Source organism: Lycorma delicatula, chromosome 7, assembly GCF_047948215.1.
Source record: "Lycorma delicatula isolate Av1 chromosome 7, ASM4794821v1, whole genome shotgun sequence".
Taxonomy (NCBI): Eukaryota; Metazoa; Arthropoda; class Insecta; order Hemiptera; family Fulgoridae; genus Lycorma; species Lycorma delicatula.
Window position 1 is genome coordinate 32,167,727 of NC_134461.1, and position 15,880 is coordinate 32,183,606.

The following is a 15,880-nucleotide window of genomic DNA, read 5'->3' on the forward strand; positions in this document are numbered from 1 at the left end:
GAGGACAATTTTATTATGAATAGAATGTTATGAAACGCAGCAGAGAGCTGAAAATATGGATTAACAGAAGCTTTGATAAGTTCCAGACAGATCAGTATGATTTCCATTTAGATTTTTACTAATATTAATGCCATAAACTTAGTTTTATAATTTTACTAAAATTAATTTAGATATTATTGAATTTGCAAAGTTCATACATATTTTATTTCAATATCACAATTAAATTTGTGCTCTGGAATCAACTATAGTTCATATGGAATATATATGTCTACAAAATGAATGAAGCAACAGTGTGACTGTGTAATTATTAAACTTCTTGACTAACAGTCAAGATGTTTGCTACAACTGAAGGGAAAATATGTTTAACTTTTAAACCAAACTTACAATATAATCTCAGCAATTAACTGTAACTACATTTAATATCTACTGAAATTGAATATAATTTTAAAAGATAAATAAGTTGAGTTAAGATTAATAAGTAATTAAAGTTAAATCAGAAATATTTTAAACTCAATAATATTTTATGAACATCTTGCCAAACTTACCAAAATATCAGGTGACATCTTCTTTAGTTTCATATATCTATCTTGCACTTGTTCTGCCATCATTTTGAACTGATCTCGTTCAACTCTACACTGCTCCAGCTGCTGACTTAGTATTAGAAGTGCTTCTGCCTTGCTTTGCAGTTTACGTCGAAGAGCAGAATTCTAAATTTATTCAGGTTTTTAACAGATATTGAAAGACCTACTGTTAATAATTAATTTAATATACATATTACGTAAATAATATGACTTATTAATTTTGTACACATTTGCATCTTATAAATATGTTACAGAAAATTAATCTAATAAAACTAATTACATAACCAATCAGCAAGTACATTTATTTTAATAAAAGATTCCATTATTCGAGTGCTATTGATCTAAAAACAAATTTATTTAATAAAAGAGTATAAATAAACTGATAAGATTATGTGTCATTGATAACCGCAATTCCACTTTATAAAATTTTATACTGTATTAAATTATTGTTTTCACACACTTACCTCAGAAATATAATTATCAGAATACTGATCCATGACTGTTCGATTATAAACTGGATTAAAATTTTAACTAAATTTTGTTAAAAAAAAAATCTACCGATCACATTTATACTCACGAATTAACCAGCAGACAACAGAAAACTGTTATAGCATAACAAACCAAAAGCAGTGTAGCCAATGTAAAAAAAAATATTAACAATATTGCAACTGTGTTTCATGTTTAGATGTTTAAAATATTCAACATTTAAATAAAATAATATATTTCCCAAAGGGTATTACAGCAATAAAAGCTTAATTTAATGTTATTTCACAAATCCTAGAATATAATGAAAAATGGTCGTTGACTATGAATCCGATAACGCTGATAGATAAAAAAAAAACTTTTTAATGTTTCTCTAAGTGTGATACCATTTTTTGAATTACTTTTTTGCGTACATTACAGATCAGTAAATACAATTTTTCTATCACCCTTAAATTTAAATAAATTACGCTTAAAAAAAAATGAAGGGAAATATAGTTAAAATCTGTAAAATTTATAATTTCCCATGGCCATACCTGTGTTGATTTCGCTGATGATTTCTCTTACAAATATCCTCGGGCACATCCCGAATTAATGTCCAACAGTAATAAGATAACATGTTAGGATTGCGTTTCATTTATAGCAGCTTTCCATCACCAAAGTGTCTTGGTGGAAAGTCAAACACGTTCACCGTGTTTGTCACGTACGTCTCTGAGGTTTTCCGAGAAAAATCCAGATGTGAGCGGAATAATGCATTTTTAAAGATATATTACATCCCACTGCTCTGTATGAAGTAAGACTTTGATTAACAAGATCGTGGTAATTGTCGGATTTTTGTTTACCGAGAAAAGTTTTGCAAACGTCTTAAAATAAAGCCCAAGCTGCACCTTCTACATTATCTAACAATGAGTAAATACACCATCTTTGACAAACTCTCTTATCTGAGGACCAACAAATATTCCCTCTTTAATTTCTCCTTCATTTGCATTCGGAAATTTCTGCCTGATGTACGAAAATCCGGGACTATCCTTAATCATTGCTTTTACAAAATTTTTCATTAGTCCTAGCTTAATATGGTGAGGGGGTAAAAATATTTTTTTGGGTGTAACTAACGGCTCATGAATAATATTTTTCCCATTTGTAGTTAAGTTGTCGTGTTTCTTACACTTTTTGGCAACATAATGTTTATCCCTAGCTTGACTATCCCATTTGCAAAGAAAACACATGTACTTAGTACAGTCTAACAAAATAGCTATAAATTTCATATCACCACATATGATCCAGCTATGTTTTCTATAATTTATTTTTTCAAGAACATCTTTCATCACATTGTATGTCTCTTTCAAATTAATACCATAAGTGATTGGTATGGAAGGATATTTATTACTGTTGTGTAGTAGAACCACTTTTAAACTATACTTGGACAAATCTATGAAAAGACGCCAGTCCTCAGGTTTATGAACTTGACCTAAGTGCAACATAATTCATCAAAAGACTCATCAATGTGCAATAGACCAAATTATTTTCATCAATAAAGTACTGAGAAAGTTCTTTTTGTTGGCTTCGAAAGCCCAAAATTAGTGTATTATTTTGAAGTAAATTGCAATCTTGATCCTAACAGTCAGCTTGATTTTTTGATAAATTTAAATCCATAACCAAGTCATTTAATTCACCTTGTGGCTTATTGGAAGATAATTCAAAATCAAAATCATTGTTGTGTTCTTCAGTACTGGCTGATTTTTCATCGCTGCTTTCGAAAAATACATTCACAGGTGGCTCAGGAACTGAAACAATTTCACTGTGAGGTACAGGCCTGATTGCAGATTGCAGTGAAGCATATTTTACAGTATCTTTAGATTTTTTAGAAATTCCAGACACACTTGTTAAAAGTAACAATGGTTAACTTACATGATCCTTTGGTTCATGTCAAATCATAGGTACACAAAATTGCAAAGCCTTTCATAAACCTTTCAGCCATCCTCTTAAATATACAGAACAATTAGTGCATACTGTATGAGGAGCCCACATCTTATCCTGATCATCAGTTTTACACAAAGTACAGATGATATGGTTTTTTAATTAAAGGTGTAATGTTTTTTCTGTTTGATTTTACAGCAAACTCACCACATACATAACAAAAGGCATCCACAACGTTTATACAATTTCAAGGCATTATGACACTGGATTGTTAACAAACTTGAGACAGCAATAAGACTAAATAAAATTAATTCATTCCTAAATTCAGTGCTTAGTACAAACAACACAGCTGTGTTTTCAGCTACATATTTTGACCTGCACAGACATGATTACTCTTGTCCATGAAGGTTCACTCTTCAGGATTAGATATGTCATAATATGTAACTATGATATAATTCTTTGTCAAACAATAAAAAATGAGCTGAATATACAATATAGGAGCTTAAAATGCTAACTATACATGAAAAATCCTTTAATTAAAATTTAAACATTTTTCAAAAATGGTGGGTGATTGAAAGAATCTGAGTTCACATTTGTTTTCAGCATCAAAAAACAGTTTAAAATCATGTATCGCATGTTAAGAAACAATAATTATGTTTATCAGTGTAATTTTTAATTACTGCCTGTGATCAAAATCTTGAGCATTGCATAACTTAATTGACTAAAAATATTTTTTTTTTTTGCGGAAGGGCAGGGTAATTTTTACAAATTTCTGTTAAGGATCTACCACACACTTTCTCTTGGCTATAAAAAAATAAAATGCATAACACTATGTATTCATAGTCTATTAGACGATAGTAAAATTGAAAAAAACTGGCTTATTACAAACCAAACCAAAATTGTAATGTAGTGTAACTTTTTATCAATGCGTGGTAGCAGCACTTTACCCTTGATAAAAGGTCACATCTAAAAGTTATTTTTTTGTTTGTATTCAGGTATTTGACCTAAAAGATTTTCCCTGGTAGATAAATGTTTTTGTTATTGTGAACGTATTTTTGTTTAATTTCATGTGCAGTTTTTTAAATGTTTCTTTTTATATCAATGTCTTTTTTCCAGTATGTTTTATCAATTTTTTTTCTTCCTATTGAGTAGGAGTAAGGCCAAGTTGACAATTTCCATATGAAATATTGTTAAAAAAAAACAATACACCTATCTACATGCACACACATATACATGCAAAGTGGATTAATAATCGTGAAACCTAATAATCAGCTTAACATTTAAGGCTTAGTAATAACAAAATTAACAATATTTTACAATAAAACATTTCTTTAATCTTTAAAATGTTTTCAGTTATATTTGTAACCATCCTCAGTAATTCTACAATTTGGGAATAAATTTTGAATTAATATTTTTATCAACCCACCACATGTGCAGAAACATAGCAAATGTTTAGACAAACCTAATGTGTATCCTTGTTCAGATCTCTTTCAGGTTTGAATGCAGTCCTTCCTGCAGTTACTGCACCTCTACTCAATGAATGGTGATGAGTAGCCACTCATTACCATTCACAATTACTTAGCCAAAGATTTCATTAAAAAGTTCAAAAATTAGCAATGTTATTTAAGAAATAAATAGGCAAAACATTTTTCACATTCGTAATTTTTTTTAATTTTAACTCATACAATTTTAAAAATTTATAAAATGAAAAATCAGCCTGCCAAATATATTATAATATTACGATCTTTATCCACTTCCGATGTTAGCTACGTGCCCTGTTTTTGGACCTTCAGTTCCATAACTTGCGATTCTGAATTGAGTCCATTGCCTTGCCCATTATTAGGTTGCCAGGCAGAGAGCTGTATCTTGGAAAAAAAAAATACAAGTAACCATAAAAAAAATCTTGTTTCCTGCCATTCTATTGGTTGACGGGAAGAGTAGATATATTTGGCGGGGTGTATCGTTAATATTGTTGTATAGAACTAATACTTGTTATTATTGTTATCTTATTATTGACCTTTGCTTAACTTATAGATTATTTTATTATTATATATAAATTTTCTATTATATAAAAAATATTCACTTGATATAATTGTATATAAATTTGTCTTTCCCCTGTTAACATTATTATTAAAATATCAATAGGAAAAAAGAGGCTATATATCCTTGCATTTTTTATTAACTGTAATACTTACCAAATAACCTTTTTTTATTGTAAAAACAATCAAAGATTTTCACTCAGTTCTGCAGAAAAAGGTATCTTTTATAAAGAAAACTGTAACATTTAACATCCAGAATCTTTTGATAAACTTCTATAAAGAAAATTGTAGATTTGAATCATATTATTTTTTAATAATAATATTTTTGCAACACAATCTGTGTTGGTAATACGAAACAGCAGAAAAACCATTTGATATCTCCACAAATTCCATAAATAAGAAGAAAAGTAAATAAGTGCTTATTGCTATAAAAAAATTATGTTTGTTCAGAAGAAAAGGGTACAGCCTCCTGAACTTGAAGTTAGTATTACAGTGTAATCACAGAAATGGGGAAAAATAGCTTCAGAAATAAAAAAGGAATACAGAAAATTTTCATCAAGTCAAGGTTGACTACAACATTTTTTCTGGAATAATGTTAGTGTAAAAGGAAGAAATTTGTGTTAAAACTTATTGGAGCAAATAAAGCTTAATTAATAATATTCCATCAATGTATATATATATATATATATATATATAAACTTAGAACTCTAAACTTCAAAATTAGCTGATTTCGAAGTCGAGAGTTCACAAGTATGCAGGCAGGTTAAATTGGTGTACATTTAAATCTGTGTATACAGAACTGTATAAACCATCCAAATTTATAGTTGAAGTGAGCAGTAAATTGTTTGTAGTTATTCAAATTAATAAAACTTTTTTTTCTTCCTGTTTAGCCTCTGGTAACTACCGTTCAGATAATACTTCAGAGGATGAATGAGGATGATATGTATGAGTGTAAATGAAGTGTAGTCTTGTACATTCTCAGTTCGACCATACCTGAGATGTGTGGTTAATTGAAACCCAACCACCAAAGAACACCGGTATCCACGATCTAGTATTCAAATCCGTGTAAAAATAACTAGCTTTACAGGGACTTGAACGCTGGAACTCTCGACTTCCAAATCAGCTGATTTGGAAGACGCATTCACCACTAGACCAACCCGGTGGGTTATTAAAATTAATAATACTAAATCCAGTTAACTAAACTATTTTTCCTTAACAAAATTGTATTCATTACTTCTAATTTTGCTACTATTAAAATACTGGATTCTCAGTATACTACCATATATATTGGTTTGTATTGATTTCAAAGATCTTGTTGTTTGCTTAACAAAATTAAAAAAAAAACAAAGTCTAAGTGTTTATCAATAATTTCAGATTAACAGCAAAACTGTACCAGTAAAGAAACATGGGAGATTCAGTTTTATACTTAAAGGTACATAATGATATAATCAGAATTCATTCTACAACTACTTCTAACTATGAACATCTTCTTCAGCCATGCGTGGAAAAATATATTTTCTGATATAAATTTTCCAAACCAAAATTCCTATGTTGTAATTTTTTTAAAAAATAAATTCATTCATAAAATTAAAAAAAAAAATTTTTCATAAATAAATTCAAAAATAAAATTGTTTCATTTACTTAATATTTTTTTATTATTATTATTTTTGCCACCAATCATTAAGAATCATTTACCATTATTAATAGTAATTGATTATTTTCATGATACATTATTGTGAAATTGTGTTATTTATTTTTGTAATTTTGCGATATTAAAAATTGCAATTATAATATGTAACATGTTACATTCATTACTTTTTCTCAGGAGATGATTGTTGTTCAGCTTTTTTGTACATTTGATATGAATTAAGTTGCTGTTGTTCATGACCAGGTGGTACAGCAAAAAGACCTGCTGATGCTGCTACAGCAGCTGCTGCTACTGAATCTGGATTACTGTTTCCATTGAGACCTGGTTGAAACTGATACATACTGTTTAATCGACCTTGTTGTTCAAGGTGTTGTAATGATTCATTCAGAGTAAATGAGTTTTGAAGACTTGCTAATTCTGCCTTTATAAAAATAAGGAAAAAGAAAAACATTAATAATACAAGTTTTTTTCATTTATTACTATAACAAAATTAAAATAAATAAAGAATAAATAAGGTAATAAACAATCTCATTCAGCCAACACATGCTAATTAGTTATGTATATCAAATAGTAAATAATGCTGACTGTTATTATTCTCAACAAAAATATGAGTGATGACAAATAAGCTAGTTAAATCTCTTTAAAAAGAGATTTTCATTTTTTTCTCTTTAAAACCTCTTCAAAGTAATCCTTTGATTATATATTTACACACACACACACACGCGCGCGTGCGCAGGTGTTTACAATAAACTAGAAATCAAGAATTCAAGGGATGGTCCTCCACACAGAAATAAAGAAAAATTATTTACATCAACATATGTCCAGAAATGCTTAGTTTACCGGCTATCCACTGTTTTGTATTTGTAACATAAAAATTTATTTCTCAGTAATGGTTATTCGTATTAAAGTGAAATTTTATTTATTGCTAAGGGGTATGTAGAAGTTAACTAGTATAAAAAATACATGTGAAAATTAATTGTATTATTTTAATTTTATTTGTATAAAAATACATGTGAAAATACATATAAATTAATTACATAAAAATACAAGTAAATACATTGATCTGTGCTGTCTGAGTTTTTTATTATTATTATTTTTTTTTACCATTATCTTAGTCACTATGGCAGGAAATGTGAATCATATTTATACTTTCTTAGAAGTATCTGATATGCATTTAATTTACAGTCTTGTACATTTCAACTTGCCTGTTCCTGCAACAGGCGTCCATCTCATACAATGTTTTCATCCATTCATAGATGGCTCAGAGAAACAGTATGCTTAAAACTTGGAAAAACATGGTATATAAGGATGAACAAGCTCAATTGGTACAACCAAATTTTAGGAGGCTGTCTTAGATGAAATACGTAACCATCCCCGAAAAAAGTACTAGAGAGCTGGCCTTGGAGTTCAGTTTCAATAATGCAACAGTTTGGAAGGTTTTATAAGAGCAGCCATGCCTACTATCAGAAATTACAAGCTATTTTTCCTCGAGATTATAGTCACCATGTTCGGCTATGTCAATGACTCATCCGAAAATGTACTAATCCAAATTTTTTAAATGATAATTTCTTTACCAATGAAGCCAAATTTATAAGATCAGTCATTCTTAATAATCTACAACATACACATGTGATCAGTTGATAAATCTTATGCCATTTCAGAGAACAGCCATAAAGATCAGTTTTCTGTATAAGTATGGGTTGGTGTTCTGGGTAACCACTTTTCTGTTTTTTTACCTGAAATGCTCAATGATGAAATATATTTACATTTCTTTATGAATGATCTTCCTCTTTCACCCAGAGATTTTGCCACTAAACATATGCAACAAAATGTGCTTCATGCTGGATGGGGCTCTGGCACATTACAGATTATAAGTTTGAGGTCACCTAAATGAGGCATATTCAAACAGATAATTGGTCAAGGAGGTGCAGTAGCATGGCCTGCAAGGTCTCTTGATCTCGATCCTTTTGACCTTTTATAGGCGAGCTTTTTTTAAACTTTTATTCCACGTCTCCATTTCCAATTCGACAACCAATCATCTGTTGCTTTGAAATCACAGTGTCCCAATATTTTTACAAGCTCTTCTGCTTTTTGTTTTAGCATAGGACCACTGACACTTACTCCTCGACTAGTAATGATAGAAGACCATTCATTTAAAGCTTTCTCAATGAGCAGGTCCTTTCCTTCATGTCTTCTTTTCTGAGAAGTTCCTTCTCTTTCACGTTTGTTAGACCATTCACTGCGAAGAGTTTCTTCTTGCTGTAAAATCCGAGCTATTTTAGGTGTTGATGCTACCAGTAGTCTGCTAGTTTACACTGACCAGTGTTTGGTGGATAACTTTTTATTTTGTTTTGCAAAGTAATTCTTTTTGCCAATGTCATGTCTTTCGCAGCATGGTGACAAATTGGATAAATCATGAATACCAATTTTTAACTTAACTAACACTTCAAAGTAAAAAGATAAAAGTGATTAAAAAAATTAAATGATCAACGAAAGTAAAAAGATAAGCAAAAGTGATTAAAAATAATTATGGGAAAAACAATAACTACAGCACCATACACAATGAACAACTGACTTGCAATGAAGAAAATAAAAACATTTGTTTCATCATAAGGGCATATGTGATCTGTGTCGACACACACTATGTACTGTGCAGACCAGTGATAGAAAAAAGTTACCTCTCTCAATATAACATTCAACAACAGAGAAGCCATTTAAATCACTAATAAAATTGTAATATTTTATTAGTAAAAGAAAGAAACGAATGAGCTAGTAGGCCTTATAAATGGCATTTTGGACCATTAAACCGGTCTAATTTTACATGAATTATGCCAATATGTTTCAACAGAAATGCACCAATTAAATGGCTGCCCTGAATAATCGGTGGTCCTATTAACCGGAATCCACTGTAGTTACTGGCTTAAGTTTCAGGCTCTGCAGAAAGTTGCTGAAGGGGTTGTTGTTTTAATAAATAGAATAGCAGCCTGGGTGGCTAAAGTCCCACTTAGGTGCTAACTTCACCAGGATAGGCATTTTGGCATCAAGCTCTTGTTAGTTTAGATGTTCATTTCATTTTTCTCTGATGCAGCTGTGTGTGAAGGGTGAAGGCCTTGCTGAAAGAGCTTGCTTCCAGCAGCAGACCAAACCAGAGGAATGATGTGTTAGGGACTCTGTGATATGGGAAGGTGAAGACATAGACCTCGCTCCTGAAAGTGGATCTGTTCATTGTATTATGAAATGAATCTGGAGCATTTGTTCAAACCTCATTTTTGTCCAGCAAATTGAATTTTGTTAAGTGGAAATGCTTGGCATTTAGTTCTTGTATATAGCATAACAGTATTGTTAAAAACACAGTGGAAAAATATTCCTGTCAACTGAGAGGACAAATTTAAAAAAAACAGTTTCTATTTTGAAACTAACCACAGGAAAAATTATTTTAAATAGTTAAATAACAGATAAAATTCTATTTAAAAAATATATAAACTGTAATTATTTGAATCTTAATGAAGTTATTGAACATAAATGGTCTATGTATGTTCTAATGAACATCTCGCATACTATAACAAAAAAATTAATAATTTTAATTAAGGTTAGATAATTGTTGAAACTCCTCTTCCAGGAAAACAAGCAAAAATAGGGTCATAAAAAAAGTCTGTGTTGTTTGAAGGTTTCCATCAAATAAATTGCAACTCATAAAATAAGGCAGAAAAGAACACTCTTCAATATTGTATAAAATTCAGTTGTTTTTAACAAGTGTTTCATAAATTATGATTCTGCAAAGAATATTTTTTTTCATGACAAATAAACTAATACATTTTGATTTCATTTTCCAAGTTTTCTTATTTTTCTCCTCCTGCATCTACCTTTTGAGCAATCATACTTGTCTCTAATTCACTACATCTCTGTTAACTGGATACTTTTAAATTTGCACTTTCTATAAACTTTATTTTGAAATGCATTTATAGTTTTCTGCCTTCATCAATTTAGGATTTGTATACTTTCTATATTATCCACTAATTCTTATATATCTCTCTCACGATTCCTGATATCTACAGTTTTCCCTCCTGTCTTATTTACTCCCTTTTTTAATTTATATATTTATAAGCAATTGAATTTAATTTTAAATAATTTCTAGGCCTAGTATTTATGATTTTATCTTCAAATATTTCTTTGTTAAAAAAATTCAACCTACATTTCATAACAGTTAGATTGTGGTTAGAATCGTATATGCTCCTGAATATGATCCATGCTCTATAATTTATTTTCTAAATTCAGCATAAATATTTAATTTATCTAATACTTTTCTATATCTCATGGGCTCATTCACCTGCATCTTTTTCTTGTGCTTATATAGCAAAATAAATAGTGCAAAATATTGACTGCTTAGTTCCTCTTTCATTTTTCCAACTACTTTCTTCATAGCTCTATTTCTTCATGTAGATTTTTTAACTCTTCATTTGCAGGCATATGAATCTCCACAAATGCTGTAGCTTGATTTTTGGATCTGTGCTGGCTAAACTAATATTCTAATAGTGAGTAAACTTCTTAGAACTCATGTAATTATTTGAGATTATTCCTACTGCTGCATTTCTGTGTTTATTTTTACTTTTTTTTTTTTTTTTAATTTGTTGTAATAAAAAAAAGCAAATTTTTTTATTGTGACATTTTTATTAATTATTCTGTATTTCTACTTTAGTTTATTGTTACCATAATTTATGTTTCTTGTTTGACCATATAATTCCTACTGAACAAAATCTTTCACCTACCTTATAACTTCCAATTCTAACCATTTCTTCTTTTAATGATCTAGGCTAATCTTATTATTCAAACATTTCACATCACTCAAAGAATTTCATGACTGTGAAATTTACTGATGAATTCCCCTTGTGTAATTTCTACTTATTGACTATGATGATTAGTATACTGTTTTGTTTAGAAAAATAGTTTAAAGAAAAAAACAAAACATAAATACAACTTTTAACAAATAAAAAACTTATGATCACTATTTGTTATTAGTGCTCTGCCCACTGAATTGTGGTTTGTATTAAAAATCCCAAAAATTCTAAGCTACTTCTTTATTAGTCACTTGCAAGAATTGCAGAATTGCTTACTGTTGAACTTCACAGCTGGTAACTTGATCCCTCACCTAAGTTGTTCTTGTACTATCTAATCTATTTTAATATTCAGATTTACAGCATCCTTCCCCTGATTATACTTGTTTGATAATGACCACATTCTTTGGAGCAGCTGAAAACCTCATGGTTTGGTGTCAAGTTATCTAAGTTAATGAAACAGATAAATTTATAAATCAAATACTAACATTTTTTATATACTATGAAATTATTACCTGTATTGAAACCATTTGGGCTGATAATGCATCAACACGCTGCCGTGCAGTGAACATCAGTTGATCATGCGCAGCAAGTTGTAGTTGTGCGGTATGTGCACGCATTGCGGATGCTGCAGCATTTTCTTGAGCAGCTTGTAGATCAGAACTTAACATACGCACCTTATTTGTTGCTTCTTCTAATGACTCTTCAGCTTCTGTTGCAATCTGCTGAGATCTTGTAATCTCTCCAACTTCCATTTGAACCTTAATTATAAAAAATGAAACACTATTGCTCATTCAGTAACAAAAAAAATTGTTTGGCAACTTATACTTTGAAGAATTTTACACTTAGTTAAAATTAGCAATTCATTTATCATCAAGCTGGAATAAGCTGGCTCAGAATGGGTCCAGTTTATGTTAAAATAATTTAAAAAATTATCAAGAAAGTGAAAAAGAAAAAATGAAAATCAGTCTCCATGGCCCACCACTATAAATCTTAGCACATTAAAAATCATTTATAAATTTTGAAGTAACTATTTATAAATGCAACTATTGCATTATATGCTATTTGTCTAAGGCAACATTTATTTTATTAACACACTACATATGCATAAAAAAATTATTAAAATGCATAAACTTGACCTGGGAACATAAAACAACAAATTAGTAAAAAACGTGCTATAAGGTATTTGAACTTTTTTTTATTAGATATCTGCAATAGGAAAATGTCAAGCTGATTATTAAAACTGTCATACATTATCAACAAATAAGCTGAAGACCTTCCGCCTAATCAGCAACAAATTGACTGAAATATATTCCTCAAGCACTGCTGGAATAGCCTCAAGAACAGGGTGCACTTAAATCTTTCTCTCTCTCTCTCTCTCTCTCTCTCTCTATATATATATATATATATATATATACATCTATTTATACTAACTTATTAATTAAATTCCATGCAGCTATGTTATCAATATCAATCTGCAATGATCTATAATCCTCATAACAACTGACCAATCTGTAGATTTTCATGTCATTGGAAAACAGTAAATATTTAATTTATTTTTCATTACACATGAAGAAAATCTCATTGCTAAATATTAGAAAAAGTAGAGGATCCAAGTTGCTCCCTGTGGCACTCCCTAACTGCTAATAAATAGTCTTGATACTGCATTTTTGTAGGAGATGTTCAAGGTACACTCCTTCAAATAACCTTTGAAAGTTATCTTATCATCTGAAAACACATCCAATTCTAACTTTGTGGAATGAGAGGCATAAATTCATATTGGAAAGTAGTATTAAGACACCTAATACTGTTAAAAATGTTTTTATAAATTGATTGTTCGAATACTTTTCCCAAAAGGGTTAATAGAAATGGGCAACACTATTTCTTGAGTTTACTAACTCAAAAGTATTGAGGTTATCGCAAACTTTTCCATTTTGAAGGAAATATTTTTACTTTTAGTTATAAATTATATAGAAACAGAAATGGACCCAATAAGAATTCCATGCTTTCTTTAATAATGTATGCAGGAATATTATCAAATCCTTGGGAAAGGATTGAGATTGTTAGAAATCTCGTGCTCATTCCTCAAAAATACTAATCAGTCTGTCTAATAACCTTTGTCTTGCTGTAAACAAAACTCAAATATTTTTACATTATCGTGAACATCCATTTCTTACTGCATATACATTACATATATTCGCTGTGAATTGAGCTTCAACAACTTTGCTATTATTTGAATGTTTCTGTAAAATGCTATCTAGAAAATCTCCAAGTCTAGAAGAACGTATCAATGAATCCCTTTACCTCCTGAAAATTTTCATTACTTATGAACAAATACTTCTGTTAAGGTTTCCAGTCTATCAGAAAAATAGATATTAAATTGCAGGTAGAGAAATTTTTTAGCATTTAGTGTCTAGATAAATAAGAAAAACACTTTTTGGTTTTTTACATTTGATTGAAATTAGTCAGTACATTTGAACATAATTACTTAATGGTAGCTGCCTAACAGGTGAGTAAATAGTTAACACTTTCCTACCATTCTGACCAATATAGCTATTCTGGTAGACAAAATAACTCTCTCAACATGAGTTATATTTGGACAAATCTCACATTTAGTGAAGTGTAATATTAGGTAGCATACACCATATATATAAATATATTATTAATCAATATTTGTAGTTTGGTATGTTTTAGGTAGTTAAGTATTACTTAACCCACCGGGTTGGTCTAGTGGTGAACTTGTCATCGCAAATCAGCTGATTTCAAAGTTGAGAGTTCTAAGGTTCAAATCCTAGTAAAGGCAGTTAACTTTTATACAAATTTGCAAAACTAGATCATGGATATCGGTGTTCTTTGGTGGTTGGGTTTCAATTAACTACACATCTCAGGAATGGTTGACCTGAGACTGTACAAGACTACACTTCATTTACTTTCATACACATCATCCTCTGAAGTAATACCTTACGGTGGTTCTGGAGGCTAAACAGAAAAAGAAAGAAAAGAAAGTATTGCTTAACAATAAGTAATACTTACTTAACAATAATTAGTTTTGTAATGAAGTACAAAACTGAAATATTTTTTCCTAAGTTTCTAAAATATTTCAAAAACTTACAAATTATGAGAGCGTAAACTGCATTACATAAAAATTAAAATCTCAAAAGATTTTGTTTACATCAATGTATTTCAATGTATTTAATATTCAACTGGTTCAGATGTGACAATATCTTGAGCATCTCCATTTCATCTCACAAGTGATACTTTTGATCAGTATTATAGCGCGTACAGTTTGTGAATATTCCATGAGATCAGTAAGGGCACAAAGTAATCTACTTGAATCTCCCTTATGAAAAAATTGTAGTGTTAAATTCAGGGTTACTATTGGGTTAATATTTTATCCCATCTTTTGCATCCTACCTTCCAGCACTACGATAAGTTCTCATTGAGGTACTATCTGACTTCTTTTTAATAATGGGAGGAGAGCTAACAGCTGTCGGTAGATACAATTATTTGTATTTGTTAAGTAGTGGTATCAGTCAATTTTCCATCTCATTCAAATTTTTTATCTCTGTAACACTAGACTCCTGTATGAAAATTGATCGATCCTTATACAACTTTGAAATAGCACATAACCTTCGCATTCAGGAAGTCTCTTACACATTAAATAACCATGTAACCATGTGAAGATTTTTAATGTATTCAGAACATTTTGACAATCCACATTCCTACACAAATGAAAATTTACTATTTCGCTAAAGATGAAATATTTAGAAAAACCATTAACCTTAAAAAAATTCCTTATGTTTTTTTAATAAACATGAAAACAAATTCCATTTATGGATTTTATGAGTATGTAAATATTACAAGCAAATTTGATAAATTATAAATAATATTTACGACCACAAGTAATGTTACATTTAGAAGAAAATATTTTGTTTGTTTAGATTTAGTGTAAAAGTTAATTGTTTAATTATATGATAAGAAATCAATTAATTTTATTGCTTAGTATTATCTATAAAATAATAAAATGAATATAAAATGTTACTTCAAGGTTAAATAGTTATTCAGGTGTTAAAATGGCACAAGTGGACGGTTTTAAAAATCATTTTTTATTTTAGAGCATAGCAAAATAATTAGGTAGTACATTATTATTTAAGGTTTGTAAACCTTATTATCGTATTTTTCCGCATCTAAAGAGATAAGCTGAAGGGTAATATCCGCTTCTCTACATATTTTTCGGTATTTCTTTAGATAGTACATTTTTTAAATTTTTACGCCGACTTCAAAGTCTATTTAAAGAAGATTTGTGAAGAAAACATATTTTAATTGTTGATAAGTTTTACTTATTTTAATTGATTTAATTATTTGTTTCCAAGACTGATTGTT

General features: G+C 29.7%; 2 protein-coding genes across 5 annotated transcripts in view; both read right to left on the bottom strand.

The window, feature by feature from the left end:
* The window catches only part of LOC142327939 (coiled-coil domain-containing protein 149), a 44,682-nt gene extending 43,495 nt beyond the window's left edge, over positions 1–1,187 (bottom strand). For all 4 annotated transcript variants that reach the window (XM_075371333.1, XM_075371335.1, XM_075371332.1 and 1 more), the window contains exons 1-2: positions 1,046–1,187; positions 546–707 (exon numbers count right to left, since the gene is read on the bottom strand). In XM_075371333.1, the coding sequence (XP_075227448.1) occupies positions 546–707; positions 1,046–1,078 (195 nt within the window). In that variant the 5' untranslated portion in view covers positions 1,079–1,187. The remainder of the gene's footprint in view (positions 1–545; positions 708–1,045) is intronic.
* A 3,477-nt stretch (positions 1,188–4,664) lies between these two features.
* The window catches only part of LOC142327352 (uncharacterized), an 80,031-nt gene continuing 68,815 nt past the window's right edge, over positions 4,665–15,880 (bottom strand). The window contains exons 6-8 of the mRNA XM_075370322.1: positions 12,013–12,258; positions 6,833–7,086; positions 4,665–4,843 (exon numbers count right to left, since the gene is read on the bottom strand). Of these exons, the coding sequence (XP_075226437.1) occupies positions 4,768–4,843; positions 6,833–7,086; positions 12,013–12,258 (576 nt within the window). The 3' untranslated portion in view covers positions 4,665–4,767. The remainder of the gene's footprint in view (positions 4,844–6,832; positions 7,087–12,012; positions 12,259–15,880) is intronic.